This window comes from Stenella coeruleoalba (genome assembly GCF_951394435.1).
Source record: "Stenella coeruleoalba genome assembly, chromosome: 1".
NCBI classification, from domain to species: Eukaryota; Metazoa; Chordata; class Mammalia; order Artiodactyla; family Delphinidae; genus Stenella; species Stenella coeruleoalba.
In genome coordinates, this window is record NC_137169.1 from 37,199,122 (window position 1) to 37,220,607 (window position 21,486).

The following is a 21,486-nucleotide window of genomic DNA, read 5'->3' on the forward strand; positions in this document are numbered from 1 at the left end:
TTGGGAAGCCTTTGTTCCAGAGAGGATTCTCTGGTCCTCAGAGGCTGAGTAATGACTACCACATATTTACCTGCCTATAAGAGGCTGAAAATGAAATGAGAATAAAGATGTAAATTCTCCAAGGAGTAGTTTCCTTCAATCAGGAAACTAGAGCAGCAGCAGTGGAATTTTAGATCAGGACACCACAAATTTCTGGGTAGTCTGGGAATTTGTTGCCATGATAGAGTTTGCAGCCAAGTGATGCCATCCTTTAGTTTAGGAGGGGGTCATCTGGGCAGCAAGAACCAATATAACATTTGAGCACTCATTCCCTGAGAACTCACCACATGTTATTAGGGAATCCAAGAGTATTAATAGATATGGCCATTGTCCCCAGGCTACAGAAGAAAACATTGTTAACATGCCATTTTTGCATAACCATAAATGCACACATATTTTGCGTACATATGCGAGTAACAATTACAGTGGAACCATACATGCTGAAACTAAGGCAAAGAAGTCACTTCAACACGCTCATTGAAGTCTTACCTCTGTGAGTGCATGCAATTGTCCTTGATGTACACACACACCCATGAACCTACAAAACGAAACAGATGTTTTTTTAAACAAATGAAAAGGACATGAACATAACTAGTGTAGTTGCACATGCGAGACAATCCAATACCTGTGAAGTCTACTGGGTTCCTGTATAACAGCGGTCCCCAACCTTTTCGCCACCAGGAATGGGTTTCATGGAAGACAATTTTCCCGGGAAGGGGGTGGGGTGGGGTTGGGTGGGGGAGGAATGGTTCGGGTGGTAACGAGAGCAATGGGGAGCATTGGGCCGCGGCAGATGAAGCTTGGATCGCTCGCCTGCCATTCACCTCCTGCTGTGCGGTTCCTAACATGCCGCAGACTGGTGCTGGTCCTCGGCCCGTGGCTTGGGGACCCCTGCTGTATAACAAACCTTGATAGCACTCCTGTAACTTTCTAAGTTTATCATGAAACATCTGGTTGCGGCAAGACCTAGTGGTAAAAAGCAATGGTAGGGACTTCCCTGGTGGCACAGTGGTTGAGAGTCCGCCTGCCGATGCAGGGGACACGGATTCATGCCCCGATCAGGGAAGATCCCACATGCTGCAGAGCGGCTGGGCCTGTGAGCCATGGCCACTGATCCTGCGCGTCCGGAGCCTGTGCTCCGCAACGGGAGAGGCCACAACAGTGAGAGGCCCGCATACAGCAAAAAAAAAAAGCAATGGTAGAAGAGGGAGGGGAGTAAGCCTTTAAAAACAGCATAGTATAATGGAACAAGCACCAAACTGGAAGCAAAGAAACCTGGTGCTGGTTTAGCTCTGCCATTATCTGACTACGTGCTCACACACACAGAAAGGTCACTAACCCTATGGGGCTCAGCTTCCTCACCTAGAAAGTAAGTAGGTTGAACTACCCAATCTGACGGTCTGTAATTTACAAACAACAAACGGGTTGGGAGCACCCGCATTGGCTGGATGACAAAGGGCTAACTTCCTTGACATAAAAAGAACTCTTCTAAATATGTACTTTTAAAAAGAACCCAGTAGAAAAATAAGCAAAAGGTACATGTGTAACTCACACAAAAATAATAAAGGGCTAATAATATCAAAATGTACTCTAATTCCCTCATAATTAGAGAGATATACACTAAAACAGGAGATACTACCTTTTAAATCTATCAATGAACAAAGATTAAGAATGATAATGCTTGGCGAATTCCCTGGTGGTCCAGTGGTTAGGTTGAGTCCCTGGTCAAGGAATTAGGATCCCGTAAGCCGCGCGGCACAGCCGGAAAAAAAAAAAAGAATGCTAATGCTCAGTGTTGTCCATAAGGTAAGGAAACTGGGATAGGAAACACTGTTGAGCTCTTGGCCCAACTTTTTCAAAGGGTAATTAATTGATCACATCTAGCAAAAATTTTAATTGCTCCAACAATTCCACCTCTAGGAATTTATCTTACAAGTATACTCAATTTGGGTGAGCAAAAATTCACATAAAAGGACATCTACTTCACCGGTGTATGTGAATCTAAATACCCACCAATAAAAACTTGTTAAATATTTATGGTATAGGGCTTCTCTGGTGGCGCAGTGTTTAAGAATGCCCCTGCCAATGAAGGGGACACGGGTTTGAGCCTGGTCCAGGAAGATCCCACATGCCGCGGAGCAGCTAAGCCCGTGTTTCCACAACTACTGAGACTGTGCTCTAGAGCCCGCAGGCCACAACTTCTGAGCCCACGCACCACAACTACTAAAGCCCACACGCCTAGAGCCCGTGCTCCACAGCAAGAGAAGCCACAGCGATGAGAAGCCCGCGCACCGCAACAAAGAGTAGCCCCTGCTTGCCGCAACTAGAGAAAGCCCATGCGCAGCAACAAAGACCCAACACAGCCAAAAATAAATAAATATTTTTAAAATTTATGGCTTTATTCATAGATTGGAATACTATATAGCATTAAAAAGAATGAATTAAACTTTATGCACTGACAGGAGAACATACCCAAAATATACCATTAAATGAAAACATCGAGCTTTAAAATCCCATTTGTGTAAAAAAAAATTTTGTATATTAATAGAAAATGTCTAGAAGCATTAATAATAAATGGTACTGAGGGAGAAAAGGGTGATTTTTATTTTTTAGTACACATACTTATGTCATATTTGAAGTTTTTTCAACCAACAGGCTACATTTATATATAAAAATAATTTTTAAATAAAAATCATAAATCAATTATTATGACTGATGATTATAAAGTAGAAGAAAATAAATGACATAAAGTCAATGACACTTGGGGCTTGGGTTGTCAAGAAGGAAGTCTCATTAACAATATCCACAGGTCCCAAGTAAGTTCTAGTTTAGAAGGGCAAAGGAAAGGGAAGAGACTGACTAAAGTAAGAGTGAAGGCACAGCAGTTACTGTGCTGGAAAGGACCATAAAGTTCCAGGAAGGCAGAGTCCAGGTCATATTCTTCCCTGTGCTCAAGCACCTAACAGTGCCTAGCAAATAGTTTGCTCACTCAGTAAATAATTGTTGAGTGAAAAGAAAGTGAGGGAGAATGCCTGGTCGCTGTAACATCACAGCAGAGTTTTAAAGACATGCTGCTTCAACCAAAATTACTAATGTGGAAATTTCAGAGTTTCTCCAAGAGGTGGTTTCTGGACCACTGGTTTTCTCTAAGTGCATCCAGAGACACGGTGGGGACTTGAGAAAGGAAAGAACCCAAGGAAATATCTAGGTAGTACGGAAAATAGGATGCAGGTTCCAATGACTAGCTGAAACTTACCTCTGGCTTGGGAATAAATAGGGAGCGAAATAACACAGTAGTTAAAAGAGCTTTGAAGTTAGATGGTGTGGGTTCAAATCCTACCTCCACTCTTTACTAGGCAAGCATTAGTTTCCCTCTCTGTAAAATAGGATAATAGTGTCCACAACGTAAGGTTGTTGGAAAGACTGAATGAAATAATGAATGTAAAGTTCATAGCACAGTGACTGGTACATAGTAAGAGTTCAAAAAATGTAAGCCATTTTCATAATTATAACTTAGAAGTGGACCAGGTAAGAATCCAATTTGGTCACAGGTGGCTGGGCAGAAGCTGGTTTCTACGTATGCCTACTCTCCCCTCCATTCCCCATCCTTTGTCCCTACCTCCATCCCCTGCTTTGTAAAAGTGGGACATTTAACTTTATTCATCTGTCAGTTTCTTTACTATGAAACTAACTATCTAATACAGAAGAGAATGAGGGGAGGAATGTGGGACAGGTAAAAGTCTAAAGAATAATGAACATAAGTAACACAGAGTGCTGGAAGACTGAATCTGGACTCCTGAATGTTTCTGGCCAGCACAGTATAGTGTCTATAAGCTATGCAGATAGAGCATCTGAGAGTTGCAGTTAACATCACAAACTAGTTGGGTAAAAGATAGGAAGCTGTACTAGAGCAAAGGAAATCCAGGCAAGATAAATGAGAAAACAATCAATCTAGGGGAGATGCAGTTGTAGAGGTATCTTCTTTATTCTTATTAAAGACATTTTATTTTATTTTATTTTATTGGTAATAATTTTTTTATTGAAGTACAGCTGATTGACAATGTTGTATTACTTTCAGATGTACAGTAAAGTGATTCATATATTTACATATACTTTTTCAGATTCATTTCCCTTAGAGTTTATTACAAAATACTGAGTATAGTTCCCTGTACCATATAGTAGGTCCTTCTTGGTTTTATATTTTATATTTAGTAGTGTGTATATATTAATCCCAAACTCCTTCCCCCACACCCTTCTCTTTTGGTAATCATAAGATTATTTTCTATGTCTGTGGGTCTATTTCTATTTTTGTATATAAGTTCATCTGTATCATTTTTTTCACATTCCACATATAAGCGATATCATATGACATTTGTATTTCTCTGTCTTCATTTAGTATGATAATCTCTAGGTCCATCCATGTTGCTGCAAATGGCATTATTTCATTCTTTTTACAGCTGAGTAATATTCCATTGTGTATATATACCACATCTTCTTTACTGTAGAGGTATCTTAAAAATAGGTCACTGTTCTCTAAGTGTTCGTACAACTCCCCAATCACTGGAATTATGACAGTCAGTATTCCATTCATTTATTCAACAACTATTTATTGAATGGCCACCATTTGTAAGGCATTAGGGACAGGACAGTGAATAAAACAAAGTCCCTTCTCTCACAGAATTTTCATTCTAGGGGTAATTCTGTTGGAAAGCAATTGTAATAAAAGGTTAAGTAGATGTTTTGCAGAATGTGGTTAAATTGTATGCATAAATAGCTGTTTCTAGGGACTTCCTTGGTGGCGTACTGGTTAGGAATCTGCCTGCCAATGCAGGGGTGACAGGTTCAATCCCTGGTCCAGGAAGATCCCACATGCTGCGAAGCAACTAAGCCCATGTGCCACAACTACTGAGCCTGCGCTCTAGAGTCCATGTGCTGCAAATACTGAGCCCACACACCGCAGCTACTAAACCCTGCGCACTCTAGGGCCCGCATGCCACAACTACTGAGCCCGCGTGCTGCAACCACTGAAGCCCACGCGCCTAGAACCCATGCTCCACAACAAGAGAAGCCACCACAATGAGAAGCCTGTGCACTGCAACAAGGAGTAGCCCCTGCTCACCGCAACTAGAGAAAGCCCGCGTGCAGCAACGAAGACCCAACGCAGCCAAAAATAAATAAGTTTTTTTTTTAAATAGCAGTTTCTAGTGAACCTCTTACAGAAAGGATGCTTCTCTGAGATTAAATGGTATTCCTACCTAAGGATAATTCTATTCTCATTACCCCTCCATAGCAAAAAGAGGTAAAGTAAAATACAATAAGCTACGTTTCTTCCTTCACTACATCTTTCTAAACTATAATGGGCACTAACAGTGGTTAATAACTATGGCCTACTACTCGTTTTCATAAAGTTTTATTGGAACAGACATGGTATTTTCTATGGCTGCTTTTGTGCTACAACAGCAGAGTTGAATAGTTGTGACAGAGACTGTATGGCTTGCAAAGAGTAAAACATTTACTATCTAGTCCTTTACAGAAAGAGTTTGCTCACCTTTGCACTAGAGCATAGAAATCTATCCATATCCACCTAGGGGAACTTAAAACAAGTTACTTAACCTTTATAAATCTCCCATTTCCTTATCTGAAAAAAAATGGACCTGAAAATAACACTATCTTAAAGGATTGTTAGGAGGGTTAAATGGATATTTCAGGGACAATGTTTAGCAATGTCTAGCCTATGATCAAATAAAGGTTAATTGTTTTTTATTTTGTTATTATTAATGATTCTAAATTATGCCATCCCTTACATGGCTATTAGAGTTACCTTTTCAAAACACAAAATATGTCATTTCCTTCTTTATAAACCTTCAATGGTTCCCTTCTGCCTATAGAATAATGTCAAAATTCCTTACCACAGCACTTGAAACTTTCCATGATTTGCTCCAGCTTATCTTTGGAAGTTCACACTTTCCCATGAGCCTTATTCTTCAGTCATCTCTCCCTTTCCTCTGGTTCTATCCTACAAATATATTTAAATTTACCCAACTTAAAAAATGCTTCCCGCCATCCGTCCTTCACTCTGGGAGTTTCCGGGCTGCGGGACTCCGGAACTCATATTTGAATTTGTGGCGCCGGGAGTGCGTGAGGTGCGGAGTGGAGCTGGGCGTCTTGCTGGAGCCGACAAACTCGGTGGTGAGTGACCTTGAGGGGAGAAGGACGATAAGGGCGGCCGAGGTGCAGGGACGCTGAGTCAAACAAGCCGCCTCGAGATGGGGGGCTTCAGCCGGGCTGCTTCCCTCCCTGAGGCAGCCCCTCTGTTCGCTTCCTCGCAGCCTCTAGGTTCTTCTATCACGTCGTTTTCCTCGCGTCTCAGAGACAACGCGCTCGCCCCTCTTTTGTCGCCCCTGGAGGGAGGCTCCTCCTGACGCTCCCTTTTCCTCTTCTTTCGCGGTGTCTCTCAGTTTCTTCCCTCCCCAGTAGCGACCCTCCGACCCTGCCATGCTTACACCTCCCCCAAGCGTACTCGACTCTCCCGACCTCCATCCGACTCTCCCGACCTCCATCCGGCCTCCTCCTCCGGCTCTCCATCACCAACTCTATCAGAAACTTTTTACCTGCCCTTGACAGTGTGGAAAAGACTCCGGAGCAACTTGAAGCGCGGTATAAAGCGCTACAAAAATGTAAGCTCTTGTCTCAGTTGTTGACTCGAATATGACGCATAGAAATTTTATACCAATTTCAGGGAGTTTTAAAGTCCACTTTGAAGTATGGATATCCGAAGGACTTCAGTCCAGTTCTAGAGGTTTATTTCTATTTTTCTAAAAAGTAGAAGTAGTTAAACAGCCAAAGTAGCTAAGTGTCTTACTTGTAAAAAATGGCCGTCGTTTAATTTGAGTTCTTTTAAGATTTGTAGTTCTCAAGGAAGTGGGGATTGAGAAGGCTGAAGCAGTTGTATTAGTGTTGCCAAAGCAAACTTGTATTTGCTCCACCGTGCACAGTAAAGCCAATCTACTGACACTGGGTTGTGGTGAAGGAAAGTGCAGCATTTATTGCACGCACCAAGCAAGCAGTCAAGGTAGGTAATGCTCAAAAGGCCCAAATTCGCTGATGGCTTTCAGGGAAAGATTTTTAAAGACAGGATGAGAGAGAGGGTTGCGGGGTGTATGATCAGCTCATGGACATTCTTCTAATTGGTTGTTGGTGAGGTAAAAAAAAAAAAAAAAAAAGCTTCCCTTGTCCCTCTCCCTAAAATATGATCCTAATACACTCTTTGCACTTGTAACCAAACTTTAAGGTTACATACACTATCTACATATCTTTAACCTTCCTTCGTTTCTAAACTCATTATAACCTGCCTTCTGCCCACATTACTCTCTTGTAACTTTCCTTACTGTGGAAGATTCAGAGTTTTATTTATCTCTGTATTTCTAGCACCTAGTATAGTACCTTGCACACAGTAAGGAAGCTCTCAGTAAAGACTTGTTGAAAGGCATGAATGATTTTTTTTTTTTTTTTGGTACGCGGGCCTCTCACTGTTGTGGCCTCTCTCCCGTTGTGGAGCACAGGCTCTGGACGTGCAGGCTCAGCAGCCATGGCTCATGGGCCTAGCCACTCTGTGGCATGTGGGATCTTCCCAGACCGGGGCACGAACCCGTGTCCCCTGCATCGGCAGGCGGACCCTCAACCACTGCGCCACCGGGGAAGCCCCGCATGAATGATTTTTATGACCTGGAAACTTAAGTTAAAGCTCTTCCCTGAGCTGGAAGACTTCATTTACTTACTGAAAATTATCCTTCTAGGATCAGTTAAAATTTCATCTTCTCTACAATGATCTCCAGGATGCCCTCAGTAAACATCAGTACTCTTTCTCTCTTTTCCTGCCCCCCAGTACTCCTAACATCCTTCTTTGAAAGATTGCTCATTAGCATAAGTGAAGTAGTCCAGGGTGTGGAGTCAGACTACTTGGATTTGAATCCTGGCTCTGCCACTTACTGATGACCTCTCTGTATTTCAGAGTTTTCCACATGTAAAATGGCAATGTTAATATTACCTAACCTATATGGTTATTGTAAGATAAAATGAGACAACTTGAGCTCCTGGAACATAATAAGCACTAGAGAATGTTAGCTATTCTTCTCTTAACCTTTCTGACTTCTTCTCCAGACTGGAATATAGGAAAGGTTTTTAAGAGTACAGATCTCATCTAATTTATTTCTATATACAGTGCCTGACATACAATGCTTTGCACGTAAGATGCTAAACAAGCATTTCTTGAATGAAAAAGCAGTAATCACCAAATTAGCTTCACAATGTAAACTCGTTTTATAAGAAAGAACATTTAGAGGCAGGTACAAGGCTGGAAAGCCAAGAGGTGTTTACTTTATTTAATCAAATATTTATATAGAAGCTAGGCAATAGGATTCTACTAGCAAAACAATGGCTACATTCTAAAGTTATGGATCTCCTAGAAGCTGAAAGTATTTGGTTTGGGTGTGATACACCCTTGCTTCCCTTCCCCCCAGACCCACCGTCACTATGACCACATCATCCACAGAGATGTCACAGATGACACATTCAGGCAGGCACTGGCTTCATGTGACAGCCTTCCCCACTTCCTACTCTCATCGCCACATCACAGTGGTATCGCACAATTCTACCTATATGTGAAACTTTTCTGCCAGGCCTCCTCCCCCCACTTCCTCCCCACCACCACCATGTCGAAAATGGTGTTACAGAGCTGGCAAGCTGAGACAGGCATTAGCTTTATATTGGAAGAAGAGCTTGAGCAGAGTTAATCATTCCAGTTGCTATAAACAGAATATACTTTAAAAGGGAAATATTACTCATCCTTAACAGGGAAGAGATTTATGTCTAGAAAAGCATTTCATATCAACAATAAGTTTTTACTGAAATTTTTATTGCTTCTTTAATGAAAATCTAAACTGTGGCTGAGGCTTAAAATCACTTTTGGTAAGAGACAGGATCTAAAAAATGTTACATTCTGATTGATTCTTATTCTCCACTACCACCACCCAAAATCATGCAAGGTAAAATTACTTAGCTCGGGAAGGGAGCACTTTCTTAATGGATATGCTTGAGAGTGAGTGATTAGATTACTCAACTTTGTTATTTTTAATTTCATATTACACACACATTGCTTTTGATTTTTTTAGACCAGTGCTTCCTAAATTTTAATGTGGAAACAGATCACCTAGAAATCATGTAAACTGCAGACTTAGATTCTATAGGTCAGGGGGGACTTGAAATTCTGAATTTCTAAAAAGCTCCCAGGTGATGCTAATGCTGCTTGGTCTATGGACTTACATGTTGAGTGGCAAGGCTCAGTGTAGACCAAGGACAGCTAGCTGATCACTACTCTAAAGTTAGTAAGACTACAACAGGAAACTCCCAACTCTGATACTACTGGTAAACTAGACTTTGACCAGAGACTTTGGCTCCCTCTAAGTAGAAGTATTTTTGACCGAGCATGCTTCTGAATTACCAAGGCACTCCATCAACAACACACTGCTATAGCATCATCATTTTCTACCTTTAACTGTTTTATAATATGCCTTATATCTCCCCTACTAGACTATAAGCTTCTTAATAGCATTCCCTTGCCTGGCATATGACAGTATATAAACACCTGCGGGATAATTTAAAACACAACTCTGACCACTCAAAAATTGCTGAGTGCCACTGCGTGCCAGGCACTGGTAATGATCATAATAATTATGATAACAACTAACTCAAAGTGCGCTTACCATCTAGGCATTGCTCTAAGTACTTTATGTTATATTCACTGTTGTAATAAATTTATTTATTTACTTTTGGCTGTGTTGGTCTTTGTTGCTGCACGTGGGCTTTCTCTAGCTGCGGTGAGCAGTAGCTACTCTTTGCCTCTGTGCGCTGTCTTCTCATTGCGGTGGCTTCTCTTGCTATGGAGCACAGGCTCTAGGTGCGCGGACTTCAGTAGTTGTGGCACACAGGTTCAGTAGTTGTGGTGCACAGGCTTAGTTGCTCCGTGGCACGTGGGATCTTCCCGGACCAGGGCTCGAACCCACGTCCCCTGCATTGGCAGGCGTATTCTTAACCACTGTGCCACCAGGTATGTCCTACGTTGTATTCATTTAATTCTCACGATAACCCAACGAAGTAACACTTTTATTAATCTAATCATATAGATGAAGAAACAGGCTCACAGAAATTAAGTAACTTGCCCAAAGTCATAACAGCTAATAAGTGGCAGAGCCAGGAGTCAGACCTAAACAGTGGGTTCCAAAGTCTGTGCTCTCTCTCTTTTTTTTTTGGCCGCACCACGTGTCACGCGGGATCTTAGTTCCCCGAACAGGGCAAACCCGCACCCTGCAATGGAAGCATGGAATTTTAACCACTGGACTGCTAGGGAATTCCAAAGTCTGTGCTTTTTTTTTTTTTTTTCCCAAAGTCTGTGCTCTTAACCACAATGTTATGTTACCTCTCCATATAGTTATAAAAAGGATATAAAAATGATTAAGATACAACCCCTCCACTTAAGAAGCTATTGGCTACTCAAAAAATTGTTGTGGCAGCTCACAGTCCCTGATCAAAGTCCAAATTCTTTAGCGTGTTATTCAAGAGTCTGAATGATCTGACCCCAACTTCTCTTACCTTATCTATTACATCGACCTGCATTCTCTACATTTCAGTTATATAATCTGCCTCTCCTAAATATGTCCTGAATTCTCCCATTTCCACTTTCATTTTGTTGCTAGAATGAGTCTACCTTTCTAATCAAAATTAATCTTTCTCTTCCCTATACACTCATATCACTCCATTTAAACTTCTATTGTAACACTTATCAGGCCTGCCTTCTACATGTTTTAGCTACGTCCACCTCTTCCACTCAGTCAGAGGATTCTTGAGGGCAGGGATATTACGTATGGAAGGGAATGGCTACTTATTCACTTCCTTTTTTCCTCCTGAAGTAGACTACATTTCCTAGTTGGTTAAGACCATAAAACTGAGTTCTGGCCAGCAGTATAGGGGCAGAAGTGATTATTTCCAGGCCTGTCCCATTAAAAACCTCAACACTGTCCTCCATACTTCATTCCTTCGTCTGCCAGCAGATGCAGAAGACCCAGTAGAGGAAACTGAGGCCCTGTCCAAGGTTAAAAAGCGCTCCCCTTCAACCTCCACGCAACATACATTGGACTGGAACATGAGTAAGAAACAAGCTTTTGTGTCTCTATATATACCTTAAATACTGCCTTGTTCATAGTTACTGCTCAGTAAATATTTACTGAATTCAATTAAAAGTTAAAATTCTTATTCCAGGGCTTCCCTGGTGGCACAGTGGTTGAGAGTCCGCCTGCCGATGCAGGGGACACGGGTTCGTGCCCCGGTCCGGGAAGATCCCACATGCCGCGGAGCGGCTGGGCCCGTGAGCCATGGCCGCTGAGCCTGAGTGTCCGGAGCCTGTTGCCTGTTGCTCAGCAACGGGAGAGGCCACAACAGTGAGAGGCCCGCATACCGCAAAAAAAAAAAAAAAAAAAAAAAAAATCTTATTCCAAGGCAGGACCTGTCAAGGCCCTACTATTACCCAGCAGTCTCCAAAACTGGGGAATGAGCAAGACTGAAGAATGGAAAGAAAATTAGAATTTTTACTTTTTTTTAATATGAAAAAGAGAAATTAAGTTTTACTAATATTTAATAAGGGTTGATCATAGCACCTGGGGATGTGCTCAAAAATGTTTTTCTAATGGAATACTATGGAAGACAGAAGATATCCAAAGATGTCCATGTCCTAATCCCTAGAACCTGTGAATATGTTATGTTAGTAGGCAAGTAGAATAAATTAAACTGCAGATGGAATTAAGACTGCTAATCAGCTCGCTTTAAATTAGGGAGATTATCCTGGATTAGCAAAGTGGGTGCAATGTAATCACAAGAGGTATTCAAAGGTGGAAGAGGGAGGCAGAACAGTCAGTATCAGAGGGATTCAATGTGGAAAAGACTCAACTGGCCTTGGCTGGCTTTGAAGATGGAAGGGCACTACAAGCCAAGGAATGCAAAACAGACTCTAGAAGCTGAAGAAAGTAAGAAAATAGATTCTCCCCTAGAGCCTCCAGAAAGGAACATAGCTCTCCTTGAATTTAGCCCAGTAAGACCCATCAGACTTCTGACCTACAGAACTGTAAGATAATACTTTTATGTTGTTTTAAGCCATTAGGTTTGTGGCAATTTGCTATAGCAGCCATAGAAAACTAATAATACATAACCAAAAAAATTTATGGGTCACTATTCTATGTTATAATGCTCACAGATCTAGGATAGACTTTGGGATTTGACTCTTTCTAAACAAGCATAAGGAAAATAATAATGTTATTATGTTCCTTCGTGGCATTTACATCCAGTGGGTCAAATATTTATTGAACTCTCAGTTATGTATAAAGCTCACAGTTAAACATTAAAGTTTAAATGTTATGCCTTCTCAAAAGTTTATTACCTAAACAGAAGAATGAGGGAGAGGTGTGATTACAGTCTAAAACACATCTATCTATCCTCATTCTGAAAAACAAAACACTGACATTACTGTCAAACTTGGACCTCTTCAATTCTGCATAACAGGACCTAGTAAGAGGTCTGTGGCCATTGTATCAAAGCTGTCAAGAAAATTACTACTTATTGCTCACCTACAATATACCTGGAAACTGTGCTAGATGTTTTATAGGTACTTCCTGAGATGAAATTACCCCCATTTTATCATCTAGGAAAATGAGGTTCAGAGTATTTAAGTGACTTGACAAAGATTAGAGAAGGTACTGGAATCTGGATCTATTAGGCTCCAAAGCCTATGCTTTGCTCTGTGACAATCAGTATGGAAGAAAAAGGCCAGTGGTTCAATAATAATTTCATTTTGATTCATAAAAAACTATCTATCTGTAAACTAATGAAAATCTTACTGGTTAGCTTTAAAAGTCTTTCTACTGCCAACTTTGAGCAATAAAAGCACCATCCATATTGTAAGAGTTCTTCTGACCTGTACTTGTCTTTCCAGAAAAATGTCTGACTCCAAAGTTTGGTAAAAAAACAATTAAGAGGCCTGAAATAAACCTACAGTAAAATATTAAAGTGTGGGGCTTCCCTGGTGGCGCAGTGGTTGAGAATCCGCCTGCCAACGCAGGGGACACAGGTTCGAGCCCTGGTCCAGGAAGATCCCACGTGTCACGGAGCAACTAAACCCGTGTGCCACAACTACTAAGCCTGTGCTCTAGAGCCTGCGAGCCACAACTACTGAGCCCGTGTGCTACAACTAATGAAGCCCACGCACCTAGAGCCTGTGCTCCGCAACAAGAGAAGCCACCGCAATGAGAAGCTTGTGCACCACAGTGAAGAGTAGCCCCTGCTCGCCACAACTAGAGAAAGTCTGCGTGCAGCAACAAAGACCCAACGCAGCCATAAATAAATAAATTAATTAATTAATTAAAAGATAATAATAAAAAAATAAAATGAACTGCTTTGCATCTTACTCCCAAATAAAGCAAAGATACCAATGCTCTCTTAGACTAGAAAAAATTACCAATAATCAAAAAGGAGAAGAGAGGGAAATGGCTCAGAACTCAAGGCCCAAAAGAGCTATGAATGTTAGATCCATAAAAAAAGGAGTACTATCCTTGGGTAAGGCTTGCTGCAGTTCAAACGTGTTTTAGAGGTATTACATCATGGAAAACTGGTTGTGCGAGGTCATAGATACGAAAACTCATAAGGAAAACTCAGCTGAACAGACATTAACCACCAGAGCCTCACATCAGGTGACACTAAGCAGAGCTGGTTCAGTCTGGCTTTCCCTTTTCTCTCCATGTTTTTTTTTTTTTTTTCCGGTACGAGGGCCTCTCACTGTTGTGGCCTCTCTTGTTGTGGAGCACAGGCTCCGGACGCGCAGGCTCAGCGGCCATGGCTCACGGGCCCAGCTGCTCTGCGGCATGTGGGATCTTTCCGGACCGGGGCACAAACCCGTGTCCCCTGCATCGGCAGGCGGACTCTCAACCAGTGCGCCACCAGGGGAGCCCTCTCCATGGTTTTTATAGTCCAATTTTAAGATAGCTACAGGCAGAATAAACATTCCGCAGCCATCACTGGATCATGTCAATAGCACTATATATAATAACAAAAGGACAAATCAAGTTCATGGTCAAATTTTACTTTTTCTTAGTGAAACAATACAAATATATAAAAAGTTTAAATTAGATCTGCTTGCTTATAAATATTAAACCAGTTTAATAAATATAAAAACATCCTAGATTTCTGAGAGAAAAATATCCTCTATCTTGAATAACAACTGAAAGTAAAATGAGACTAAGAATGAATTCATTCTGTATTTTCATTATTTCATAGAAAATTTTAAACCACATTGCTCAAAACTGCCATGCAAGCAGCAAAATACCAAGTCTCCTGACAAAGGCAGAACTATTAATACATATATGTGCAGTGACTTTAAATGTTCCCCAAATGCTTTTTTTTTAAAATCCAGGAAGTTCAGGAGAACTAAAATCCACAAACCCAAGTATATAGATTGTCTCCCCAAGCACTGAAAAAGCTTCTTCTCCCTTCCCAAATTTATCCTTTACTCTACAATTACTCATAAACTCACACCAAAATAGCAAAATATAAACACAAACTTCAAATTATGTGAGCATACTTCTGAAACACTCTCCCAATGATTTATTTCTTCCCAAATTCAATACAACAGGCAGGTATCAAGTAAATACTAAGTGCAAGGTTTGTACTCTCCATAGATAAACACTTAAATTTTTTTTTTTATGGCCTGTCACATATATACTAAGCACAGTGCCAGGCAATGAGGATCAAGTGGGGGCCATAGAAATAAACATGATGGTTCTTTCTTTAAGGAGTTCACAAATAATGATAATAGTAGATAACATTTACTGAGCACTTATAATGTGTCAGACACTGTTCTAAATACTTTATAGGAATTACCTCATTTAATCCTTATGAAGACATTATGTAATAGGTACTACTACTATCTCCGTTTTACAGATGAAACTGAAGACAGATTAAGTGGCTTCCCCCAGGTCACACAACTAGCAAATGGCAGTCAGGACTGGATCCTTAACTCTTTGTTTTGCTTAATACGCTATCTGTTTATTGTTGTTTGGATCCTTAACTCTTAAGCTTTATGCTATACAGCCTTATTATATGATGCTTCAGATGATTATAATAATAGCAGCATCAGTAATAAAAATAATAGCTAAGATTTAGTGCCTTGCACTGTGATAAGTTCTTTTTTAAAAAAATTAATTTATTTACTTTATTTTTGACTGCGTTGGGTCTTCGTTGCTGTGTGCAGGCTTTCTCTAGTTGCGGTGAGTGGGGGCTACTCTTCCCTGTGGTGAGGTGGCTTCTCTTGTGGAGCACGGCTGTAGGCGCACGTGCTTCAGTAGTTGTGGTGTGCGGGCTCTAGAGGGCAGGCTCAGTAGCTGTGGCGCACGGGCTTAGCTGCTCTAGCAGCATGTGGGATCTTCCCCGACCAGAGCTTGAACCTGTGTTCTCTGCACTGTCAGGCTGATTCTTAACCACTGCACCACCAGGGAAGTCCCATGATAAGTTCTTTATGTATGTTATTTCATTTAATCCTCCCAGTGAAACCTAGTAGGACCTTGTGGGGCTCCTTGGCACAGAAGCCTTTCAAACAGCTGCTAATCTGGGAAGGGAGGGGATGCAGAGACAAGGGAGGAGCAGTCAAGAAACAAAGTGCAGGGGACTTCCGCGGTGGTCCAGTGGTAAAGAATCATGCAGGGGACACAGGTTTGATCTCTGGTTGGGGAACTAAATTCCCACATGCCGCGGAGCAACTAAGCCTGCACGCCTCAACTAGAGAGCCCATGTACCGCAACTAAGACCCAATGCAGCCAAAAATAAAAAATAAATAAATAAACAAGATATTCGTTAAAAAAAAAATAAAAGAAAAGAAACAAAGTCTAGTGTTGCTGCCTGAGAACCAGACAGTCCTGCTGCGGCAATGTCGTCTCAGTACAGCAGCCGCCGGCCCCAGACAACAACAACTGTGAGGAAGGTGAACAGTCTCTGCCCCAACCAGCCGGCCTCAGCGTGGAGCTGAGGTGGAGCTCCCCATGAACAGCAGCAAGGCCAATGACAATGGCAATGGGAAAAATGGGGGGCTAGAACATGTACCCTCCTCATCCTCTATCCACAATGGAGATATGGAAAAGATTCTTTTGGATGCACAACATGAATCTGGACAGAGTAGTTCAAGAGGCAGTTCTCACTGAGATAGTCCTTCCCCACAAGAAGTTGGGCAGATCATGTTTGATGTGGAAATGCACACCAGCAGGGACCATAGCTCTCAGACAGAAAAAGAAATTGCAGAAGGAGAGAAAGAAGTGAATTCTTTGAAGAAAATCGTAGACTGGGTATCTGACTGGTTCAGTAGACCTGAAAACGTTCCACCTAAGGAGTTCCACTTCAGGCACCCTAAACATTCCATTTCCTTAAGCATGAGGAAAAGTGGAGCCATGAAAAAAGGGGGGATTTTCTCTGAAGAATTTCTTAAGGTGTTCATTCCATCTCTCTTCCTCTCCCATGTTTTGGCTTTGGGGCTAGGCATCTACACTGGAAAATGACTAAGCACATCTTCTGCCAGTACCTACTGAGGGAAAAGAAGAGCCCCTGGGAAAGAGTGTGACTTATGAAGTGGTGTACTGTCACAGTAGTTTATTTGAACTTGAGACCATTGTAAGCATGACCCAACCTACAACCTATTTTTACATATCCAAGTTCCAGTAACTCTCAAATCCAGTATTTTATTCAAACTCTGTTGAGGCATTTTACTAACCTTATTCCCTTTTTGGCCCATAAAACACTTCAGAATTTCCTAACAGAGTTCACTGTTGTTTAGATATTTGCAAGGGCTTCTTTTCTGCAAATGTCACCAGCAGATTATTTTTAATTTTGTCAACAATGCTGTTGTCTCCTTTTAGTACCATCAGACTTAGACCTGCATCATTCATGGTATAAATTCTACTCTTGCAAGATAACTCCCATCATTCTCTTAAAATGAGACCAGGTTAGCAATTGATATAAAAGCTTTATTGTTTTGTTTTTCAAGACAAAGACAAGCTTCTCTAAGCTCGAATTTACAGTTATTAAAAAAGAAAACAAAAACAAACAAACAAAATAAGACACTAGAAAAAAATACCCTGGGCAATAAAAAATTATTTTAAACCAAAAAAAGAGAGAGAGAAAAACAAAGTGCAGCCTTGGGACAGGGCCCTGGTTCCACCTCAAGGGATACACATAACAATATCTTTGAGCTCTTCTACAGAACTAAAACCCCCAACAAATGGAAGACTTAGCATTCTTCATTCCAGAGAAGATCACAGTTCGATTAACTTCAAGAAGCTCATCAGGAGACCACCTAGGCCAGATTAAAGGCATGCAGGCCCTGTACACACCCTGATCCTTATCAGCAACCCCACCCTGGAACCACTGCTATAAAACTCATCAAATCTCCCCAGGTTGGGACACACAGTTTTTCAGGGCACAAGCCCGCTGTGTCCCCCTTTGCCTGGCAAAGCAATAAAGCTATTCCTTTTCACTTCACCCAAAACTCTGTCTCCGAGATTCGATTTGGCACCAGTGCAGAGAGGCCAAGTTTTCGGCATCACCATCAACCTGGTACAGTAGTACTATTATTATTCTCTACTTCACAGATGAGAAAACTGAGATTACAGAGGTTATATAACTTACCTAAGGTCCCCTAACTACTAAGAGACACAACCATCCTGAACCTCTCCTCTGAATTCCAGACTTGTTTACCCAACTGTCAACTTGATATCTCCTGATCTCCCATCCCCAAACCTGTCCCCTATTCAGTCTTCCCCAATGTAGTTACTGGCAATTCAATTCTCCCAGTCATTCAAGTCAAAAACCTAAGTAAGAGTCATTCTAGATTCCTGCTTCCTTGTGCTAATATCCCACACCCAATCCATTAGGAAATTCTATTGCCTCTACTTTCAAAAATATCCAGAATCCAATTACTTCTTTCCACCTACACTGCTACCCATAGTCCAAGCTCTCTCTAGATGACTGCAATTGCCTCCTAACTTAATTTTCCTCAGTTACAATTTACAAAGCTTCAAATAGGTATATAATGAAAATAGAACCCAGGGCTGCCCATATCACCACTGAATCCTACTCCCCTGAGTAAGTAACAATTCTTTTACTGTTTCTTCTATTTACCAATACAGCTCTAGCTAACATACTTATACTGCTATTTCTGACCTTCTACTGACTTTCCAGTGTGGAAGCTGAGGGTTCCACCCTCTTAAATTACTTCCTTTCAAATACTGGGTAAAAGACAATTTTGGGTAAAATCAATATTTAGGAGAAACAAAAACTCAGCATTTGCATTATTATGACTGATTATAATCACTACTAAGCCAAGTAATATATTATGAATACACTTTATTTCTTGCACAATTTTTAACGTTTTACCTAATTTTTCATTTGCTTAGTTACTATATGCCTACCATTAATTCTTCCCAAAGTCTCCAACAGAATTGTAAAATTCTTCTGAATATGAATGTCCACCATGTCAAACACATCTGGAAATCCATGAATTCTTTCCTTAAACCCCACTCCCCAATATTTCTCCTAGAGTTCTTGATCCTCCCACTCCAGTTTGGACCGCTTATTCTCTAGACTGTTATCCAGCAGTCACCCTGGGTCTTGCTATCACCCTTCTTTCCAGATCTTACACCTTCCTTTTTATTTTTACTTAATTGTTTTGTTTACCCCTTGTTTTTGATGGGATACATCCCCCAGAAGCTTCAAAAGAAAAGCTTTTGCAAGGGCAAAGTTTTCAAAATGTTGCATGTCTGAAAATGTCTTTACTCTCATGCCTGACTGGTAGTTTGACTGGATATAGAATTCTAAGTAGGAAATAATTTTCTCTCAGAAAGCATTGTTCCATCGGTAGAGCTTCCAGAGCTGGTGTTGAGAAGTCTGATACCATTTTAATTTTCAGTCTTTTATATGGCATCTCATTCCCCCCCCTGCCCATAGAAGTGCTTAGAATCTTATTTTTATTGCCCATATTCTAAAATTTCATAATCATATGCTCTGGGGTGGGTCTTTTTTTTCATTCATTGTGCTGGGCACTTGGTAGGACCTTTCACTTTGGAAGTTCATGCTCTTCAGTTGTAGAAAATGTTCTTGTATTAGTCAAAAACAGACTTCCTAGATTGATCCTTTAATTTTCTTTTCTCTCTTATTTTCCATCTTTGGCTTTTCTCCATTAACGGATGATTTCCTCAACTTTATCTCCTTGGCCTTCTAGTCAAATGGTTTAAATAAAACCATAACTAAATAATCATATAGAACCATATATAAATAAATAATTATATTTTTAAATTTCCAAGAATCTTTGTGGTTCTCTAATTATTCCTATTTTATAGTATACCATTCTTGTTTCATTGATGCAGCTCCTTCTCTAACCTCTCCTGGAAGGATATATATTTAGAAGATAGTAATTAGAAGGTTTTTTGGTAGTTACATTTTAAAGTTTTCTTCTTTTACTTGGGGCTCTTCAATTTCTCCAAATCCACCAATTTCCTGGCAGGTGGTGGGGGTGTGGGTGGGAGGCAGATGATTCCTACCTGCTTAAGAGCCACATGATAGAAGAGGACTAGAAGTCTCAAGAGCCTCACCATTCAGTATGCAGACAATCCCTTCATCTCCCTCTTCTCAGTATAACGTTCCTTTCCCATCTGCTGTCATTTCAGATGCTTACCTAGTATGAAGGTCGGTAAGCATTCTAACATTCTGGTTCAATTTTTTCCCCAAAATAAAAATTCATCTCTTGTCGGGGTGGGTGAGACTTAACTGATTGTTGCAAAGAATGGGGATGGTGACTTTTAGGCCCAGTTATTCCTGAAAAGACTTTCAATAGTCCTCCTATTTTCAGCCCAAGCCTGACATCCACCTTCAGATCCAGAGGTGAACTCTAAGTTTTGTAGGTTTCTGTGATGCAAACTGGCTTGCTTCTATGTAGTACCTGCTTCTATAGATACTATTTTATAGGCACTGGAAATATTGGGTTGGCTAAAAAGTTCATTCGGGTTTTCCATAAGATGTTACGGAAAAACCCGAACAAACTTTTTAGCTAACCCAATACAGTGGTGAATATTATAAAGTTCTACCCTCAGGGAGCTCACCCTACCCTGGAGGCTATAAACAATAAGTAAACAAATGAATAAATAAGATATTTTCAAAGATGATAAGAACTATAAAGACAAAGCAGAATGAGGGGATAAATAGTGATATTGGATGGCTATTTTAGACAGGCTAGTCAACAAAAGTCTCTATGAGGAGGGGATATCTCAGAAGAAGCATGCCAAATAATTCTGGGATAAAGATATTACTATAGGAAATGGGAAAAGAAAGTACAAAGACTGAAGTAGGAAAGAGGTTGGTGCATTTGAGAAACAAAAAGGTCAGTAAGGGTGGTGGTTAGGATGGTGTAAGCTACAGGAAGAGTGATCAGAAATAAGGTCAGAGAGGCAGGCAGGACAAATTAAGGCCTTGTACATCAAAGCCCAGAGTTTAGATTTCATTTGAAGGGTGACAAAAAGTCACAGAAGGAAATTCAGCAGTGGGGGATGGTATGATCTGATTTACCTTTTTAAAGTTCAATCTGGCTACCATGGGGCAAGAGGGGAACTGAGCTAGGATGCTGGCTTGTGGAGGTAGTAAGTAGTAGGCAGACAGGGCATATTTTAAAGATAATGGTAAACTACCTGAAGGTTTGAGGTAGGGTGTAAAGGAAAGATATTAAGGATGACACCTAGGTTTTTGGCCTAAATAATAGATGAATGGCAATTCCATTTGCTGAGATGGGAGAGGTCTAGAAAGTAAAATATGGGGGCGGGGTAGGAAAACGATCAACGGGGGTCCATAATACATACTCAATAAATGGTAGCCATTGTTTATATTAAAAATCATCTTCCATTATATGTCAATTATATCTCAATAAATTTTTTTAAAATCACCTTCTTTCTGGGGTTGTACTACTTCACTCTCCACAGATGATGACATAAACAGTACTGAAGCTTATTCCACATTTTATTTTACAGAAACTTTCTGGTTATATGAAATTAGAACTTAGACTCAATTCCTAAGTCATTAGACTTTCTACCTTAGTACAGAGAAGAGAAAACAATATTAAGACCCCCCCTTACCAATATGCTAGTATTATAAAATTTGCTTTGAGGGCTATATCGACACTCTTTCACCTAGTTACTCACTAGGATTTCAATGATAAAATCAAAAAGATGCACCTTAATCCATCATTTTTATTTATTTATTTATTTGTTTAAAATAATTTTTTTTTTTTTTTTTTCTGGTACGCGGGCCTCTCACTGTGTGGCC

The 21,486-nt window shown here is 40.7% G+C and overlaps 1 protein-coding gene and 1 pseudogene across 4 annotated transcripts in view; one reads left to right on the plus strand and one right to left on the minus strand.

Annotated features, from left to right (window-relative positions):
* Window positions 1–21,486, minus strand: part of TESK2 (testis associated actin remodelling kinase 2) — a 128,502-nt gene that overhangs the window by 37,237 nt on the left and 69,779 nt on the right. For all 3 annotated transcript variants that reach the window (XM_079933675.1, XM_079933674.1, XM_079933676.1), the window contains one exon: window positions 529–577. In XM_079933675.1, the coding sequence (XP_079789801.1) occupies window positions 529–577 (49 nt within the window). The remainder of the gene's footprint in view (window positions 1–528; window positions 578–21,486) is intronic.
* LOC307194485 (BCL2/adenovirus E1B 19 kDa protein-interacting protein 3-like) lies at window positions 15,862–17,009 on the plus strand (annotated as a pseudogene). The gene has a single exon. The product of its transcript is annotated as a BCL2/adenovirus E1B 19 kDa protein-interacting protein 3-like (transcript).